Source organism: Onychostruthus taczanowskii, unplaced genomic scaffold (assembly GCF_017590055.1).
Source record: "Onychostruthus taczanowskii isolate IOZ18803 unplaced genomic scaffold, ASM1759005v1 scaffold10, whole genome shotgun sequence".
Taxonomy (NCBI): Eukaryota; Metazoa; Chordata; class Aves; order Passeriformes; family Passeridae; genus Onychostruthus; species Onychostruthus taczanowskii.
Genome location: NW_024496526.1, coordinates 1,445,560 through 1,465,176, shown reverse-complemented (window position 1 = coordinate 1,465,176; position 19,617 = coordinate 1,445,560). Strand labels below are relative to the sequence as shown.

The window sequence follows — 19,617 nt, the reverse complement described above, 5'->3', positions numbered from 1 at the left end:
GGAGTGAAATATATTAATGTCTAGAAGGTTGATCTTATGTCTTTTCACCAGTAGCTCCTCCTGCAGCTGGGCCCCTGGGGGACTCACCCATCTTCTCCATAATGTGGTGTGCTTTGGGAAGCTCCAGTCTGTTTTGGAGAAGGCAAATATTGGGTGCTGATCAGGGATCCCTTCCTGGCATGTCAAAGTGTGCTTTCAGCCTTGTGGTGTGAGGGCTGTCACCATCAGCCTGTCAGCAAGTGCTGGGAGGTTTTGTTCCTGCTGCTGGTGTCGTTTTAAACATCGATTTTAAGTCATAAACATGCCCTTGGAGCTCTGTGGTGGTTCTGCCTCCTGGGGCACTTCAGTTTAGAGCACCTCTTACTGAAGTGAGAGATGCTGAGTAACTCCTGTTACTGAAGATAAGCTGCTCTTAGAGAACTGTTCTGCTGAGTTGTGCAGTGGGGGTGAGCAGATGGGAGGGGAGGAGGAACTGAAGCAAGTATTGCCACAGCTGATAAAAATAATGGTGGATGTTTCTGTTTCAGAAAGCACCAAAACAGCTGTTTGTGACTCTATCTGAGTTAAAGGAGAATATTTTGGAAGTTCCATGATACCAGGTTCATTGTTATGGTGTTGTGAAACAGTTTAATAGCAGAGTCTCCAGTGATTTTCCTGCTTAGATTTTCCTGCTGCTGTGTCTCTCGTTGCTGGATTGTGGATGTTAAGAAAAGAAAGAAACTGAAACCTGTGGGTCAGTTAGGGCTGTGGGACATGAGCTCAGGTGGCAATGAAGAGGTGCTGTACCTCTGCCTGAGAGCCAAGTCTCTTCATCCCAGAGGTGGGAGCATCTTCTGAGTTCAATGGAGCCTCCAGGCATTTCCTCTTCTACTTCAACTGCTTTGACTTTAGCCCTCTCCTTCCTAAGTAATTTTCCTGTTGAGGATTCTCCTTAGCACTGAGCCTTCTCCTTTGGCATCACCTGCTGCTGGCAGGGAGGAATGTTCACCCTCTGGGCATAAATTAATTGCTTGCCTGCCTCAAGTTTGGAGTGGTAAATCATGGGATTTCAAAATCCTCTCCTGGTCTGCTTCCCCATGCAAAGAATCATTTACTCATAGTGGTGCCTTGTGCCAAATCCCAGTTTTGTTTATATCCCCACTCAGAAAAAAACTGAAAGCTCTTGGCAATTTGCTACTATCTCATTCATCTCTTGGAATTATTTTCCTGCTGGACATATTTTTCATGGGTGTGATGTTTTTGGGCAGCACTTTGTGAGCTGCACTCATAGCTCTGGAAGCTTCCTGAACTGGACTTTTTTCTCTTTCCATGGTGTTGACTGGGAGTAACACATCCCCTGTGGCTGTGACTCTTCTCTGTGGGTGTCTTGGTTTAGTTTCCAGATGGATCTAGAAAATCTGGTGATAAGTCTCCTCAGCCTTCCTTAGATGTGATTAGGATGAGCTTTCCTGGTCCAGGGACAAGCTCTGTGCTCATATTCCTCAATATACTGAGTAGTTAAAACCATGCCCTGCAGCTGTTCTTGTCCTCATGGCAAATTTGCCAAAGAAGTCACCAAGCCACCTCCTTTGTCCCAGGAAACAGAGGACTCTTCACTCCAGAGTGGTAACTCCAGTGCATCTGGAGAGGAGAATCCAGGCTGGGAAGGTCACCAGGTGTTGCTAGGTCAGGCAAGGTTGGACTTGAGCTGGGGAGGTTCACACTCCTGCTGTGACAGAGTTTGTGTAATAAAACCGTGCCTTGTTTTGCAGTAGTTCTGTGGTGGTTTTGGAGATACCTGGTTGCTTGTGCCAGCTGTGAAATGCTGATGATTTGTGTTATTTCCTGACTTCCAGGCTGCCAGAGCTACTGAGGGAGAAGGCAAGCAGAGATTCTTCACTCAGGACATCAACAACATCATACTGGAGTAAGTGCTGCCAGCAGAGAGGTGTGGGAAAGGAGAGCGTTAGGCAGAGCATTTTGGTAAATTCAGGAGCAGGTTCAGCAGGAATTGTGGGGTTGTCCTTGTACAGGTCTTCCAGGCAGAACATGCCCAGAATAACATGAAAGTCTCCTATAAATGGCTTTCAGTTGAAATATGATGGGTTAGGAGAGTGTTGGAGGGAATGTATCTAGGCCTCCTGTTCTCAAGATGCTGCCTGATATTTGTGTGCCTAAATTTGGTCACTTGACCTGTGAGTTTAGCTTGATACAAGACCAGTAAATCTCTCCCTGTGAGAGATGTCAGGTATGTTTTTGCTACTTAACTTACATGCTATGTAGAATTGTTTATAACTGGGATAAGGCTGCTGTGTTCCACTGGTTCTCTGGGAAAACTGGAGGAATTCCATTGCTGCTCTGTGTTTTGAGGCCCCAAATTACAGAGTGCCAGTGTTGCTCAGGCAGCTGCAGATAATGGCTTCATTCTTCTGCCAGAGCCTGGAGAGGGCTGATGAATGCACAGGGTTTTGTGATCACTGCAATAATACTGACACCCAGGCTTTAATTTCATTAAGGTTTATCCAGGCACTTGCAGGGAGCTGCCAAGAGGAGTTTGGGACTCTTTCCCTCTTATTTCAAGGGCTGATTACCACCTTCCAGCATTCCAGTGCTGGCTGCACAAACAGTCCTTGTCTGGTGTCAAACTGATCACTTCAGCCTCACTCAGAGGAGATTTAGATAAATTTATATAATTTTGCTGTTCAGTTTGGATCAGGGCAACCTCAGACAAGAATATAGACTGGGAGAAGAACTCGCTGTGAGCAGCCCTGGGAGAATGACTTGGGCTGTTGCTGGGTGAGAGGCTGGACATGCTCCCCCCTCTGTGCACCCAGAACCCCCCTGGGCTGGGCTGAAACTCCCCCAGCATGGCCAGCAGGGAAGGGGGAGATTCTGCCCCTCTGTCCCCTCAGGTGAGACCCCACCTGCAGAGCTGCCCCAGCCCTGGGGCCCAAGAGCAGCAGGACCTGGAGCTGCTGGAGAGAGTCCAGAGGAGCCCCTGGATATGCCCCAAGGACAGAGCTGGGGGTGCTCACGTGGAGAGGAGAAGGCTCCAGGGAGAGCTCAAAGCCCCTTGCAGGGCCTAAAGGGGCTCCAGGAGAGCTGGAGAGGGACTGGGGACAAGGCATGGAGGGACAAGACACAGGGAATGGCTTCCACTGCCAGAGGGCAGGGACGGATGGGATATTGGGAAGGAATTGTTCCCTGGCAGGGGGGGCAGGCCCTGGCACAGGGTGCCCAGAGCAGCTGTGGCTGTCCCTGGATCCCTGGCAGTGTCCAAGGCCGGGCTGGATGGGGCTTGGAGAAGCCTGGGACAGTGGAAGGTGTCCCTGCCATGGCAGGGGGTGGCACTGAATGGGCTTTAAGATCCCTTCCAATTCAAAGCATTCTGTGACTTTGATGATGGTGATGATGAAGCATTTGGCATTTTTTACACTTTCTGACACCAAAAAATGGCTTAAAAAAACAGGCTCCTAATTCCTGTTTAGTTGTGTAGATGGGTTTGGCACATGCTGATCTCTCTCATCTACTCACTTGGAAGTTGAAACCCAAGGGATAAAATTTGATTTTGTGTTGTCCTGAATTCCACTGCTGCAGCACCTGACATAACCAGTGTGCACTTCTCATTTCATTGCCTGACCCTCCTGCATGCAGCTGCCAGGGAGGGCAGATGAGACTGCTGACTTCCATCTGCTCCTTCTCCAGCTACTCCCAGAGCAGATTCAAAGCACAGCTTGGGATAAAATCTGTTGGTTCTAGAATCCAAAGAAGCTTCACGCAGTTTACCTTTCCCTCTGTCCCTGCCTGCCAGTCCCCTCAGGGGTGCCTGCAGTCCTGCTGACGCTGTGTTTGTCCCCAGCATCGAGCTGCAGACGCGGGAGCTCAGCAGCCAGGTGCGCTCGGGGGTCTACGCACACCTGGCTGCCTTCTTCCCCTGCAGCAAGGACACCCTGCTGAAGAGAGCCCGCAGGCTCTACCTCTACGAGCAGGTGAGGGAGGTGGCCAGCACAGGCCTGGGGGGTGCTAGCCCTGCTGGGCACAGCGTGGCTGTTGCTGTTGTCCCCAAACCGCTGTGTCCTCCATGGGGCACTGTCCCGGCACGGTGGCTGGGGTGGGGATTGGAGCTGGCTGGATTTTGGTGTCCCAGCCATGGGAACATTTCGGGGTGTTCCGTGTGGTAGCAGCTCTCTGGCTACAGAGAGAAACAGACAACTTTTTGCATTGTTTTGGGAAAAGGCTGTGAGAAGATCAGAGAAAAGAATGAGAAACAATTCTTATCTTAACTTGCTGCACCTGGTATTGTGAACCTGTGGAATGTGTATGGGGATTTGTTTACCAAAGGGTGGCTTCTTAATTAACTAATGGTGACAGTGTTTTAATTAAAGAACTAATCAATTCCACCTGTAGTGAACTAAGGTATCAAAGTATAGGTTTCTTAAGGATTATTGATTAGCCTTCTGTAAACACATGGAGTCTGTGTAAGTGATCAGCCAGCCCTGGCCGCTGTGCTGACAGTTCTGTGCTCGCTGCAGGGCGGCCGCCTGAAGGAGCCTCTGCAGAAGCTGAAGGAAGCCATTGGGAGGGCCATGCCAGAGCAGGTGGCCAAGTACCAGGAGGAATGCCAGGCCCATACTCAGGCCAAGTTTGCCAAGTAAGCTCCTTGTTTGCTCATTCCCCATCTGTAGCTTTACCCAGCAGGCTCCCTGTGGCCTGGAGGCCGCTCTCCTGAAGTTTGCCACCTCTTTTTGTTCCGTGTGTTACATTTGCTGATGGCCATTGATTGGCCTGATTAAGCTGTGTGTGTTCTTCGTGCTGCCTGTGGCCATGCCAGCTTCAGCAACACTGATGGGACCAGAGCTTGGCTGAAGGATTTTGGCTGTGCAGGCATGTCCTTAGGAACATGGCAGCCTGGGAACAGTCAGGCTGGATTAGTCCCATCATCTCTATTACAAAATAGATTTCTTAACCTTCAGCCCATAGCTCAGCTTGCACCCTAAGCCAGAGATTGCTGATACTGAGACCTCTGTCCAGTGCTGTTCAGAGATACTTAATTCTCGCCTGGAACCTGCAGGACAATCACTTCCACATTTTTTGTCTCCATTTTAGGATGCTGGAAGAGGAAAAAGACAAAGAACAGCGAGTTTGCTCTGATGATGACGAGGATGAAGAAAAGGGAGGGAAGCGCGTCGCAGGCCCGCGGAAGAAATTCCAGTGGAATGATGAAATCAGGTTTGAATAACTCAGATATTAAGCAAACTCATGACCTGTCTTACTCTTTGCAGTTGGCAGTGAAGCATTTTGGTGTCTGTGCTTTGTTTGCAAAGCAGTGCTGATTACCTGTAGGAACAGTCAGCTCGGAGGTTCGTGGCACATGGTGTTGTTTGTGGAAGCCATTACTGCATTTATTGCATCTCACCCTGAAGCTGATTTCAGGCCCAGGCTAACCCTGAGAGAAGTGCTGAGAAGCTTCTGTGCAGAGTCCAAAAGAGAGAGTCAGATCTTTGGGAACAGAAGGGATTCAGCTGAATTGCTGACATCCTGCAGCCCAGACTCTTGACATGCCCAGGTTCTGGTTGTGGAAGCAGTTGAAGCTGTTTGGTTTTGCTGCCCCTGGCACTCGGGGGACTGACAGAGAAGGGAGTGCTGAGAACAGGGGAGAGTGACAAAGGGTAAAAGGAAAATCAATCCTGCTGTCTTTTTCTTCTTATTCTGGAACAAATCAATTTGTGCTGCTGATCCACGTAGGACATAGCCAGCTATGCTTCCTGCCTTCTCCTTGCTGAGAGGTTCAGTTCTGTGTTGTTACTGGTGCCTGTGGCTCTGGCACTGGTGTGCTGCCTCAGCTGTTTCAGGAGATTACACTGGGAAGGGGTAACAAGACTTTTCTCCCTGGTGCATCCATGTGTGTGCACACACAGAGCAAGGACTGTGCCTTTCCCTTCTCCTTTCCTGAGGAGGCAGTGCAGGGTTGTATTAGCAAGAGCCAGGAGTGTCTTGGTGTATTTATCCAGCCTGGATAAAGAGAATGATCTCCAAGTGGGAAAGGTCAATCTGCATAACTGTATGTGAAATCTTCCTGTTCCTCAGGGAGCTGCTTTGCCACTTGGTGAAGATTAAATTGGATGGTTATGACCTTGACAAGAATAAGGCTCAGTCTCTAGAGGATTATGTGAAGACCTTCCTAGAAGGAGAGGTGAAGCCCCTTTGGCCAAAAGGCTGGATGCAGGCCAGGTGAGCAAGAATCAAGGGATTCCTTGTCCCAAGGGACCTGGGAAGGTCATTAGTCCTACCCTTGCTCAGGGAATGGCTGGCTTCAGAGTTAGATCAGAGTGCTCAGGGCTTTGGCATATGGAATTTTGGAAATTCCCAAGGATGGAGATTACCACAGCATCTCTGGGCTCCTGTTCTGGTACTTGATCACTCTTCATGAAATCTTTTCTCCTTATTTCCTATAAGAATTCCCCTTGCTGCACTGAACTGAATATTCCCTGCTTTTGTTTTTTACTGTGCACCTTTGAGAAAGGTCTGGCTCCATCTTGTTCCTGTCCCCACCACTCTTTAGGTAGTGGAAAACTGCCACTGGGCTTCTCTTTTTCCAGGCTGAGCAAATCCAGTTCCCTCCACCTCTCCTTGGCTGTCATGTGTCCCTGTTCCTTGGGATGTCTCAGTTTGCTGGCATCTCTCTTGGATTGTGGGGACCCTGAAACTGGATCTGTGTCCAGATGTGTCGTCCCAGGTGCTGAGCAGGGGATGGTTTGCTCTCAGCAGGACCCCTCTGCAGCAGTGGTTTCCCTTCCCTTGCCCCCAGGGACTCCAGGTCCTTTCCTGCAGGGCTGCTGCCCAGGGTTGTTCCAGCCCAGCTGCAGGACTTGGTGCTGGATTTCACTGAGCTTCACAAGGTTTTTGTTGGTCCCTTTCTCCAGCCTGGGAAGGGGCCTGTGAATGGCAGCCCTGCCCTCCACCTGTCCCTTTTCACCTCACAATGCCTGAGTGCAGCCAGGACTGTGAATGGCAGTGCTGAGTGGCCTTGGTGCCATGCTGATGTCAGACAGGTGCCACTGGCAGGTAGAACTGGCACTGAGGTCAGGCCCACGGGCCAGTCTCTGCCTTCTTGGCTCTGTATTACAAAAGATCCCTTTATAATCACAAAGGATACATTTTTCAGACACTTTGGGAAGTCTTCTCTGGAGTATTCCCAAAAGAAGGCAAAGTAGAAACGTTTTAGGGGCTTCTTGGAGTCAGTAGAATCTGGTGTGGTTTCTGTACCCTTACTGCTGTTTCCTGCTCTTTCCCACTCTCCATCATCCCTGCCCTCGAGCTGGCAGTGGCAGAGAGCCACACAAATGGCAGAGTCCCTCTGCTGGGACTGTCATCACCTTCTGGCCTGCTTTATTTTGCTCAGTACTTTCAAAGAAAGGACAACTCTGCAGTCTTACTTCTGGAATCTTTAAGGTTCCTTCCAACCCAAGCTGTTCCATGATCTGCTGTCTCTTTGCATTTCACCAGCTGGGCAGTGCTGTCTTCTCTGCCGAGTTTGCTTTCTGGGTGTTGGGGGTTAAAGGCAGATGTGGCTAGCAGTTCCTAAGAGCAGTAAGTATGAGTGGCACATCAGAGATGCACTTGGAGAAGTCCATGGCTGTTTGTTGCAGTTGCATGTGCACAGGAAGCTCAGTGCTCAGCATGGTTGTGGTGTGGTGGTGCAGGAGCTGAAAGATGGCATTAGGAGGTGGGGGAACATTCCTGCTTAGATAATGAAGATGTACCCAGCCTGAGGGGCTCAGCTTGCCAAGTTTGAAAAACTTTTCTTGGAATAAATGGAAATTAAAATCTTCAAGTTTGATGGTGAAACCGTTGTTGGGCATTCAGGTATTCACCCAGAACTCAGTGTAGGAGGCACTTCCAGTGGATTTAAGTACAGTAAGTAATACCTCAGTAAAAGTGGATTTCTTGGTTGCTTTCCAGTGGCTCAAGGACAGTGGTTTCTCCTGCTGGGACTTGGAGTTGGACTTGATCTTTCTGGGTCCCATCCAACTCAAGATGTTCTCTGACTTGGTGGTTTAAAGACAGAGGGTAGAGTGACAGCCATGGGGAGGGATTGGTGGCTCTAGGAAAACTGTAACAATTTTATGGATAAGGCAGCTTGATTCACTGTCATCATGGTCTCAGAAGTTCATCTGTAAGAGGAACTTGAAGGTGGACAGAGCAGCAATTTCGTGGATGAGTTAGAGAGGCCCTGCCATGAGTGTGTTTCCTCCATAAGCACTAAGAGATGGCTACCAGACTCTTAGGTTAACATAAGCTTGCTTTTTAAGAGAAAAATGATAACAGAAGTCTGTTAATACCAGCCAGGAATCACATTCTGTGTGCCAGTACTGAAGGAATGTTTGTAGCTCCCCCTGACATGTAGGAAGGCAGCTGAATGGCAGCTGGTTTGGGTCAGAGAGTGTTTAGGGGAGACTCTGCTTTACCCTCAGTAGTGCAGGCTTTGGATGAAGCTCAGTCTATTGGCTGTGCTCAGCCAGTCCTTCCAGAAAGGGCTGTGATGTACAGAGTCACCTCAGCTCCAGGCTGGGGACACAAAGGCAGCACAGACCCTTCTCTCCTTCAGTGCTGGGTGAGAGGCACGGGAAGGGAACTTTCTCCCTGGAGGCTGAAGAGCTCTTGGATGATCTCTGGCAGCAGGAAGGCCCTGAGTGATGATCCTGCCTCTCCAGTTGGCTTTTTAAGCTGGAAGAGCCTTTTTCCTTAGGCATTGTCCAACCACTGCCTTAATGACCTTTCCAATGCCTACAAGCACAGAGAGGACTGTGTGGGGCAGCTCAGGATGATCTTCCTGGCAAAGGGCTGAATATTTGTTTGCTCTCTGTGGTTTCAGTTTCACCAAGTCCCTGCTGTACTGTGCAGCTCTGTCTCCAGTGATCCCAGCTGCTCTACTGGGTCTTGCTGGATATCACTTCTCATTGCTCTCTTCCCTTCTTAGGACACTGTTTAAGGAGAGCAGGCGTGTACACGGACACCTCACATCAGTCCTGTGAGTATCACAGCATTCCTCTGGAGTGAAAACTGGTGATCTCCATTCCCTGGGGCCTGGGGGGATCCCACAGGAGCACCTGAGCTTGCTTGGCTCCCCCCTCATAGATCAGTGCTGCTTCCTTTGGGGAGGTCTAGGGAGAGCAGCTGCTTGTGTGTGACATCTCCCAACACTTTCCTCAGGTGCTTCAGCCTTCAGCAAGCTCAAAAAAAATAACTTTAAAGCCAGGTTGCCTCTGGTTTGACAGCCTGGAGTCAGGCCTCTGTGCTGGGCCTGGGAGGCTCAGGGAGGTCAAGTGGAGTGTGATTACTGCAGCTTGTTCAGTTGGTCCTTGCTGGATTCTGGATTCCCTCTTTCTTGTTGCCTGGTTCAAGGAGGGTCACCATGAGCTCAGACTGGTGAAGGTGGGTGCAGCAGGCTGGTGGGTGGCAAACCAAGAGCCATCAGAGTCCAGCTGGGCAGGGGCTTTAATCCAAGGGGTCTCATGGATCTTGCTGGTGGTTGATAACAGATGAGGACATGGATTTAGGCTGGTGTCAGCTTGGCAGACAGTCCTGTTCTTGGCACTGGGTGAGTGAGGGGAAGTGGGATAGGGTGTAGAGTCATCCTTCCCTCAGCCACACCACCCAGCAGCTCAGGGGTGTCTTGTACCAGGGATTGCATCTGACCAGATGTATTCTCTGGGAGTTTGGCAGATGCTTTTGCATCTTTTGCTTCTTCTGGGAAACACAAAAGAAGGGTGTAACTTCTGCAGAACAGTCTCTGTGCCAGTTTCTCTCTGGGCGTTGCTGTAGGAGGGCAGCAGTGGGGTCCTGCAGCTGGTGCAGGATGTGTGTGTGGGTGTTTCACTGCTCTGTGCCATTCCAAGACTCTGCTCCATTCCCTGATCTGCTCCCTGGGTGGGAGTTGGGGCTTCCAAGAGCAGCAACCAAATGTCATGTGGTTTTGAATCCTAGCAACCTGAGATGCTGCCTCTGTTCCCTGCAAAGACTCAGTGGATCATCACCAGCAGGGCCCAGGTGTGCTCCCCAGCTGGCTCCTTCCCTGGGGGCAGTCACTGAGCCATGTTTCTCTTGTCTTCCTCCAAACAGGGCGAAGAAGAAAGTTATAGCTCCTACCAAGGTGAAAGTGAAGGTGAGTTCTGTTTTCTGGTTCTCATGGTTGGTATGTGCCAAAAGTCAAGTGACTGCCACCCTGAACCCTGTGTTTGAGCTTTGTATCTGACATCAGCTACTGTGAAATGGCTCTGCTTAGTATTTGGCTTGGAAAAAGCAACTGGAACAGCAGCTAAAGTTAAAGCTAAAGCAGTGGCAGGTGGGAGGGAAGTGGGGGCTCACGGGCATAGAATATGTGTATCCTGCCTTTTATTCCCAGATTATGAACCTTCCCTCCCCTTTTCAGCAGTAAACCCTGTCTCTCTTCTGACTGTGCCTTCTCCTGTGGTGTTGTTCCAGGACTCTTCCTGCAAGCCAGACAAGAAGCTGTCGGTGTCCGTCCCTTCCCTGCACTCGAGCAGCACCTTGGCCTTGTCCTCAGAGGCCCAGGGAGGAGCCCTGGGCATCAGTGCCCAAACCAGGGAGCTATTGTCTCTTGGGACAGCCCAAGCTGCCAGCAGCACTGCCACTCCTGCCACCTTCAAGGATGACTCCTTGGATGAGGATTTGATTCACAACCCCACCTCCTCCCTGGAAGCAGTGTCCAAGGAACTGGCTGTGCTGAACAGCAGGGCAGCAGCAAGCCCTGACTTTACTCTTCCTGCAGCTCCAAAAGCTCCACCAGAGAAGATCCCAGCTCTTGCATCCTCAGAGGAGAAGAGGACATTTCCAAAGCCCAACCCTTCCCCTACATCATCCTCTGGTTCCCTCCAGTCTCCTCTAAACTTCCTAGCTGAGCAGGCCCTGGCGTTGGGCCAGTCTTCTCAAGACAAGAAGACAGAGAACTCTAATTACAAAGAGCATTCCTGCCAAGCCTCCCCCAGCAAAATCCTTCCTGATGCCCACCAGGCTAAACAGAAGCACCACAGCCTGGTGAGGCCAGGCCACGGGCCCCCAGCCTCGGCGCCAGTGCCGGGCTCTCAGGTGAAGGTGTTCCACCCTGGTGCTCAGCTCCAGAAAACCTTCACCTCCCCAGCTCCCTTTGTCAAACTGCAGAATCCCAAATCCTCCGCCCCTCTGCCCCAGCGCTCCCTCCTCCAGCAGGTCAAGTCATCAACCAAAGCTCAGAGCTTCCATTCCTCCACAGCCCCAAGCAGCACCCAAAACTCCAGCAGCTCCCACAAGAGCCAAGGCTTGTCCTCATCCTCTCTCAGCTACGCCGGGAAGCACTCGAGTGGCTCCGGCTCTTCAGGACAATCCTACAAATCGCCTTTCGTCGCTGGCTCCCTCTCCAAGCACGGGGCTTCTTCCAGCAGCTCCTCTGGAGCTCCTGCCAGCCAGGGCAGCTCCTCTGGGACTTTGCTCCCCAACGTTGCAGCCCCATCCCCGGGCTCGGCCTCCAGCCGCCCGGCCTCGGGCTCCTCCGTGAAGAAACCTCCCGTTGCCCAGAAGCTGACCCTGGTGGCACCTCCTGGAGGCTCCAACGGAGATTCCAGCGGGGGCACCCAGGGGGTGGCCAAGTTGCTGACCTCGTCCCTAAAGCCAGCTGTGGTCAGCAGCACCGCAGCCTCTACCTCTGTGCCGGTAAGGGGGCTGTGCTGGGAGCTCCTGCCTCGTTCACAGCTGCCCTAAAAGGGGGCACTTCAAAAGCAGTTGCTGAAGTTCTTGAATGACTGTCTGGATTTTATTTTAGCTGCTTTAGACTAGAAAGTTGTGGCCTTTGCCCTGGGCTTGCCGTCCAGAATTCCATCTTTCATCTTCAGTTTAAACAGCCACTAAGCTGAATACTGTGCTGCCTTCCAAAGGGCAATTTTTGCCCAGGCTATGTCATGGTCCTGCCCTGGCTCTGTTAGTTATGGGGACAGTAGGGCTCCCGTTTGGATTAAGAGAAAGTGCAGTAAGGTAATTTATCACAAGAGATAAAATTTATTGCATAAACTAAAAGTATAATGATGAATTTATTATTAATTAGATCTACAAACTTAGCCTTCTTTAAATTATTCCAAGTCATTTTAGTATTATTGGCACTTTTGTCATGACTGGCCCATAGAGTAAATAACCTGTGGTTATAGAACCATGGAATCATTCAGGTTGGAAAAGCCCTCTAAGGTCATTGAGTCCAACCATTCCCCCAGAACTGCCAAGGCCACCTTTAGCCCATGTCCCCAGTGCCACGTCCCCATGGCTTTTAAATCCTCCCAGATATGGTGACTCCACCCCTTCCCTGGGCAGCTTTGCCAGTCCTGATAACCCTTTCCATGGAGAAATTTTCCCAGTATTTTTTGGGATAGAACATTTCAGGAGGGACTTCTGGGTTGTCAGTACAAACTTGTGTTATTACAATATTGTATTACTTAATGGTATAAGTGGCTTCATTTTTATCTATAGCAAAAAAGTAATAGCTCCTAATGTATTCATTTGTTGTTGGCTGCTCCTGCCTGCCTTCCTTTGTGCCCCATGGAAAGAGCTGGGAAATACAAGGAGTGTGTTTAAATGGAAAGCATGTACTGCTCAGCTCATGTAGCTTGGCTGTTCCTGAGCTAGAGAGCTGGGAAGCACTCCCCAGTGGTGCCTGTCTCCATGAGAGACATCCTGAATAACATCCTGGGGTGCCTTGGGTGTCAGACCTCGGTGCCTGGAGTTGTCAGCAGCGTGTGCTGCCAAAAGTGAGTCAGAAGCATACCCCTGCAGCTCACAGGCAGTATGGAAACTTTTCCTCTGCCTAATGGAGGCACAATTCCAGAGCAAGGGAGTCTTGGAGGCAAATCCAGCACGGCCACATTCAGAAGAGCTGGCTTGCCAATGTCCATGTGCAGATGGCCTCAAGTGCTGGCATCTCTTGGGCCCTGGCTGGGAGGGTGCTTTTCCAAGGGGGAATTCTCTAGCATTCTATGTTTTGCAGATTTGTAAGTCTGAATGATGCTGTACCTTGATTCTCCCTCTCCTGACTGACCTTTTCCATTGCTTTGCAGAAAGGAACTAGTGGAGCTGTGCTGCTAACAAGCTCTTCCTCCTTAAGTGTACTGGCTCCATCCTACAAGGCCAACAACCCAAAGCTGCCAGCTGCCCTGAGCTCCACCCCGTTAGGTATTATCTCTCCTATTCATTCTTTCCCTCTCCATGTCATCTCCTTCAGTTCCGACTCCTCCCCAAAAGCAGGAGTTTCCAAGGATGCAATAGTTACGGGACCTGCTCCGGGAACTTTCCACCATGGCCTCGGGCACAGTGAGTATCCTGCTGGTCACCTGTGTGTCACCTGTGCCTGTGCTGTCACACAGCCCATCGCTGCTCTGCTGGGCTGCCCCATTGCACACCAGCCCATCTCTCTGGCTGTTGCTTTGCGCTGTGGTCCCCGCTTTTGTATCTCCAGCAGTTGCATTTGGAGAACATCCCTAGAGCTCACCCAGAAGTGCCAATAACTGGAACCCGACCTCTGCTAACTGCTGCAGCTCCTCTGCTCATTTCTGTCTTGGATGTGTATTTGTTCCTTTTTCCCTCTCCTCTCTTTGTTTTTCTCTCTAGGTCTTCTGGCTGGTTTGCACTCCAGCCCCCACCACGCAGCGCCACTCCCACACTCTGCCCTGTCCACTCATTTACCACAGAGTTTGCCAGGTAACTTGTTAGATGCTCGTGTTTGTCTTCTGCCTCGTGAGTCTCCCTCTATCTCAGCAGATCCTTCCTTCAGGGCTGGAGCCAAAGGGGTTGTCCATGTTTTCCAGCTGTGTGGTTGTCACTAAAGCCTCTCCAAGGTACAGAGTGAGGGGCTGGGAGCTACCTGGTCTGGTGGAAGGTGTCCTTGCCCATGGCAGGGGGTGGAACAGGATGGGCTTTAAGGTCCCTTCCAACCCAAACCATTCCGTGGTTAGGAAGAAATTCTTGGCTGTGACAGTGGTGAGGCCCTGTCACAGGGTGTTCAGAGAAGCTGTGGCTGTTCCTGGATCCCTGGAAGTGTCCAAGATCAAGCTGAACAGGACTTGGAGCAACCTGGGCTAGTGGAAGGTGTCCCTGCCCCTGGCATGGGGTGGGATGAGATGGGCTTTAAGGTCCCTTCCAATCAAACCATTCTGGGATTCTGTGGTTTCTGGAATGATGAATCCTCAGTGCTTACAGCAAGTGTTGATTCCTGGAGATACTCGGAATTATCCTGCCAGGATGAAAGATGTGCCTGTTTGTGCACAGCCTGCCAGGACTGCCCTGGAATGAATATTGCAGCTCTGGGGAGTTTTGTTCCTGGTGGCCTACATAAAATGTGTCAGACCAGACTGTCTTGTGTCGGTGCACTGAGTTAATTGCCAGCATCTTCTTCACAACAAGTTTGTAGTGTAAATGCAGATTGCTCCACTTGCTGCTCACAACGTGAGGATTTGGCAGTTAAGCCTGTTCCTGCCCCAGTTTGATGCCTGCAGAAGTGATGCATAAGACAAGAGTTTTCCAAAGGGGAGAAGTAAGGAAAATTGAAATTCAGTGCCAGCAGATCATTCTTACCTGCTCCAGGGAGCTGTGTATTCCCCTGATAACTCCTACTTCTGCTTTCTTAGGCGTGTTCTTTAGCACTTTGGTGCAGTTCAGTGCCATTATCTTAGTACCTGCTCCTGTTGGGATGGTCTTCCTGGGCTAAGTGAGCCTGATTTAGGAGTGCTAGCCTGGTCCTGTGGCTGTGTGCATGGGTAACCATGTGGCCTGGAGGAGTCATGGAATAAAAGGCCCTTGACTGCTGAGCACAGTGCTTGTTTGCTGAAGAAGGAAGAGTGCATTGTGCACCCATGAAAATGGAAGGAATTGGTTTGGTTTGTTTCCTTTGCTGAAGTTTGATGTGAGTTGTGCCACGCTGGTGTGGTAGAGCTGAAGAAAGTCCTGGCAGTGATCACTGGTGGGACAGACCCTTCCTGTGTGTAAATCACACTTCCTGGAATGACATCAGAGATTGCACCTGGCTTGTGGAATATATTCCATGTCACTGAGGACCAGCTCTTAGTCTCTTTAGTTGAGGGAATTCAGAGTGATCACTTTGTTCACAGGACTTAAAGAATTTTTTGATGGACTCTTCAGCAGGATGCAGGGCCAGAAGACAAAAGACCACTGGGAATAAGTGAAGGAAAACTGACCATGGATCCAGCTTCAGCAAGGACCTGCTTTCTCACTTGGTGTTTTCACTTAAAGATTGAGGATGGAGCCTGGTGCTGCCATCTCTTGGAACATTCCCAGTTCTGGTGTTTTGGAGGAGAACACAGTAGATATTTAAGTGACTCCCATAACCTCAAAATGAATTCCTGTGTTTTGTGGCACAAGCTGTGTTTGGCTGTGCCAACACCTGCACACAGCTGCATTGCTGTGTCTGAGCACTGCCAGGTGTGTGGGAGGTTGCTGCAAATGCAAGGGAATGTTGATGCCTTTTATTTAAAAGTGCTTTTATATCCACGTTCATCCAAGAGCCCCTGAGCAAAGACCATCCAGTGCTTGCCTGTGTGTGGTTGGTGCTTCTGTTGCTGGTGGAGGTTCCTTGTGCTGGGGAATGTGGAAATGGGATGTGCTGAGCTGAGCTCTTGCATGCAAAGGAGCTGTTCTTGGCCTGGAGGAGAAGCTGCTGCTGCATTGCTGGGTGCCACTGCTGCTTAGCTGCACGTCTCAGTACTCCCATTTGTTCATCACAGTCTGAAGTGGTTTTGATTGCTCCTGGAAAACTTTTGCTTCTTTAAACTTCCTTCCTTTTTCTCTCTTCAGTGCATTTTTTCTTGTCCTCCACATCCATTCCGTTCTATTCCATCAGTGGTGAGATTCCTATGGATCCTGTTGCTATCAGTGGGTGCCTAAAGCCTTCATTTAAAAAGCACCTAATTAAATAATTTTTAAAAATAATCAATAAAGCACCTAAAGCCCTACCTGAAAGGAGTTTCCTCCCACAAAACCAGTGACAGGACAAGAGGAGACAGGGAGAAGTTTAGTTTGGATATCAGGAGGAGCTTCTTTATGAAGGCGTTGGCAGGGGCTGTCCAGGGAGGTTTGGAGTCCCCATCCCTGGAGGTGTCCAAGGAAGGCCTGGATGTAGCATACAGTGCTCTGGGCTGGGGACAAGCTGGGCATGGGTCAGGTTGGACTCCCTGGTCTTGGAGGATTTTTCCAACCTCAGTGATTCTGTGATTACAACAGCAAAAATGTACAACAGGTTACTTCCAACCACCTATAGGTGCAAGGCAACCACAGCATGTATTTTGGGATTCCTGGAGGGGGAGATGTGGCAGGGTGGATTTAGAGAAGGGCACAGGCTAAGGAGTTTCCTAGCTGCTGGAATTGTGCCATGGGGCTTCTGCTGGGAGCCCACAGGGGACCCTAAGTGCTTCCCTTGTCCCTTCCTCAGAGGCTGGGCTGCTCCCAGCAGAGAGATGTCTCCAAGCACATCCTCTTCTTCTTGATCCCTTGGTGCTGGGAAGGAAGAGTAGTTCTTTCCCTCTGTGCAGAGGCCTGGCTGTCCCAGCTGCCCTTCAGGGGGTGCTGAGCCCCCTTCCCAGCTGTTTTGTTTTCTTTCAGATGCTTCTCAGCTTCACGGCAAAGGGTCCAATGCACAGCAGCGCAAGTTGTGACGCCTGCAAGGAGGGGAGCTCCAGCACCCATAGGATAAAACCCAGAGGAACAGGTCATGGACTTTGGATACCAGCTGTGTCTTTTGATTTCTTTTTTTTTTTTCCTTTTTTTTTTTTTATGACAACTGGAGAGACTGAACTGCAACAAGGAACTCATTGGGGCGTCTGCTCAGAGGCTTTCAGAGCTGAGCCCCCACATGGGCCAGCTGGAGCCATGCCCTGATGAGAGGAGCCTTTTGTAGCACTGTTTATTGCTGCTGCCCTTCCTGCATTCCCTGGCACTGGCAGGAGCTGGAACTCGCAGGGAGGCTCGGGTGGTCCTGCAGTGGATTCCCACCCACCTGTGTCTGTAGCTGCCAAGTACCTCCAAGTCCAGTTACCTCCTTGGTCTCCCTGTGGAGGGTATGAAAGGTGCTTCTTTCTTCTGCTTTGGATTTACTTGGATAATTCTAGCACTGCCAGTGCTTTCTTTAAGACATTTGAGTAACTTTCCAATTGTACTATAAAACTGTGCTACACTTAATTGGAGGATTTAACATTTCCTGTGTGGTGAATCTGAGGAACCACCTGATGTTCCCCTCTGGAGGAGAAGGAAGACTCTTTAGAGACTAAAGACCTTTTTAGATGCAGTCATTGACTTTTAGAATTGTACTTCTTTTGAGTTTTTGGATTTTTTTTCCCCTCCAAAGGGATGCTTTTTTCCTGCTCAGTTTTATCCTCATTGCCATCGATTGCATTGGATTGAATGGGACACTTCTTAGCATGTCACATGGATCAGAAGACATAATTCCAGTGCCTTTTATGGTGGAGCAAGAATGGACTAGTGACACACATTTCAGCCCTATTTTGTGTGCTCCTCAACCCTTTTTTAATCATTCTGTATTTAAAATGTATTCTGGTTTATTTAATAGAGCTTTTTATGGTTGCACATCAGAAAAAAAAAAAAAAAAAGCTGCACTGTCTGGACTTCAGTGGTGACCTGGTGACTGAGCACAGTCCCAAATCCAGCAGGAGCACCAGTTCTCATCCCAGTATGTGCAGGCGGGTTCCAGGCCCTCCCCTAAAGCCATTCTTTCCTAGGGTTGTGAGTTAGGATCAGTTTGGTGAGCAGAGGGATTGAGTGAGATGAACCAAGGTCACGACCTTTCGAATGAATTCCAGAGAAAAACACTGCTCTCCTCAATGGTACCTGCACCAGGATCATGTGCTCAGCACAACTGCAGGAACAGGGACCATCTACAGTTGGGGGGTGTCTTTTCTTGTTCATTTTTTTAACTTCAGAGCTAAATACTCCCCCTGTGCAACCCCCTTCAGGCTAAGGGCAGGCTGAGGCTCCACCTGAACTTTCTGAGGTTTGGTTTCCTGCTCTGCCCAGTCTGTCTTCTCTCAACCCCTCCCAGCCACGTCCCAGTTGTGCAGGGGTAGTGCTGATCCATGTAGAATTTACTGGTGTTCCAAGGAAAAGCTTGTAGCTTCCTCCTTGAGCTTTGGGGAAGGATGCTGACCCCAGGATACCAGCACATGTCTGCTGTAGTTTCCTCTGGTTTTTGTTCAGATCTGAGAAAGACTGTTTTCAATTTGAGATGATGCATAACTGCCCAAGATCAGTGAGTTGATTGTATTCCAAATGAATGCATACAGCTCAGATTTCAAGTCTGTTTACAGAAAATACTAGGTTGTAGCAGAAGAGCCAAAGACAGAACTCGTGTGGGTAAAACGAAGCACAGCATTTCTTGGTGGACTCTGAGCAGTGGATGTCGTGTGGTTCCTGCTGAAGGCCTCATCCTGAGGGGTGCTTGGCACCTTCACCTTTCCCTGGAAGCTGAAAGCTTGGGACACCTGGCAGGATAGGGGCTCTCAGTGAGTGACTCGAGGTACTGGTTCTCCTCCCTCTCTGCTTTCACTTGAATGCTTCTGCTGGGCAGCCCCCGTGTGCGCGGCCGGAGCAGAATGCCCTCCTCTAGGAATTTAGCGAAGCCTCTTGCCTCAGGGAAACGTTTATGTGGTGGAAATTCTGTGGGATATTTTTTCTTTACGTGCTATAATGAATGAGTGAGTGGTGTGGAGCAGCAAGGCAGGCCCACACAGAGCAGCTGATGGGGAGCCAGGTTGGCACCTCTGCCTTGGTGAGGCAACTGGCAGCGCTTCCAGGATGGAATGGGGAGGGATAGGCTCCCATGGCACTTACCTGGGGATGGCAGTTCCTTTTGGGTGTAAGAGCTGCAGTTTACTATTCTATTTTTTTTTATGTGTGTTGGCACTGTCTTGCTGAAGATGGTGGGGGTGGTATGAAAAATGTTAATCTTGTACAGAACAACTCAATAAATTGTTTCAAACTTTCCAAAACACTTTTTTCCCCCCAATCTCCTTACCTCTAGTTCCCTGACTTTGTTTCCAAGAATTTCTGTTGCAGCTTGGATGCTCATCTGTTTCGAGTGAGTAATGAATTATTGACTGTTTTAAAGTCTCCTATGTGGTGAGTGAATGGCAGCTGTGTTGCAGCTGTTGCAGGGGTAGGAATGTTTCTTTTCATTCTCTGTGCTCCTAATGGTTGAATTTGGCCTCTGCTGGAAAGGACATGTGGGGCTCAGACCCTGCAGGACCAGTGAGATCCTCCCTGATCCCTTCATTCACAAAGGTAAAATAGTGGTGTAAATCCCCAGAGCCAGGAGGGATAAGCAGGGAATGATTATGACTGCTTTTGTGGACATCAGAGCTCGCCAGGGTTTGGCTATTAGCTGAAATTTGGCAAAAGGAAGTGAATGGGCTCTGAAAGGTACCATCCCAGTGTAATCCACTGTTCTGCAGTCAGTCCCATTCTTTAGTGCACTTCACTCCCATCTAATGCTGCTCATTAGTCCCAGCTTCAGTGCTGCTCCAGCAATTTCCCCTTGGAAAAGTGCCAACAGCTAAAATGAATAATCTTGGTGTTTTA

At 49.8% G+C, this 19,617-nt stretch overlaps 1 protein-coding gene across 10 annotated transcripts in view; it reads left to right on the top strand.

Annotated features, from left to right (window-relative positions):
• UBN1 (ubinuclein 1) overlaps positions 1-19,617 on the top strand; it is a 33,366-nt gene that overhangs the window by 7,584 nt on the left and 6,165 nt on the right. The window contains exons 8-18 of one of the 10 annotated variants that reach the window (XM_041403371.1): positions 1,836-1,906; positions 3,839-3,968; positions 4,512-4,630; positions 5,086-5,208; positions 6,067-6,210; positions 8,960-9,010; positions 10,102-10,144; positions 10,465-11,688; positions 13,077-13,329; positions 13,627-13,716; positions 16,630-19,595. In XM_041403371.1, coding sequence (XP_041259305.1) covers positions 1,836-1,906; positions 3,839-3,968; positions 4,512-4,630; positions 5,086-5,208; positions 6,067-6,210; positions 8,960-9,010; positions 10,102-10,144; positions 10,465-11,688; positions 13,077-13,329; positions 13,627-13,716; positions 16,630-16,682 — 2,301 coding nt within the window. In that variant the 3' untranslated portion in view covers positions 16,683-19,595. Of the gene's footprint in view, positions 1-1,835; positions 1,907-3,790; positions 3,969-4,511; positions 4,631-5,085; positions 5,209-6,066; positions 6,211-8,959; positions 9,011-10,101; positions 10,145-10,464; positions 11,689-13,076; positions 13,717-16,629; positions 19,596-19,617 lie in introns of those variants that run through there. The other 9 variants (XM_041403349.1, XR_005952548.1, XR_005952550.1 and 6 more) reach the window with 9 other exon arrangements.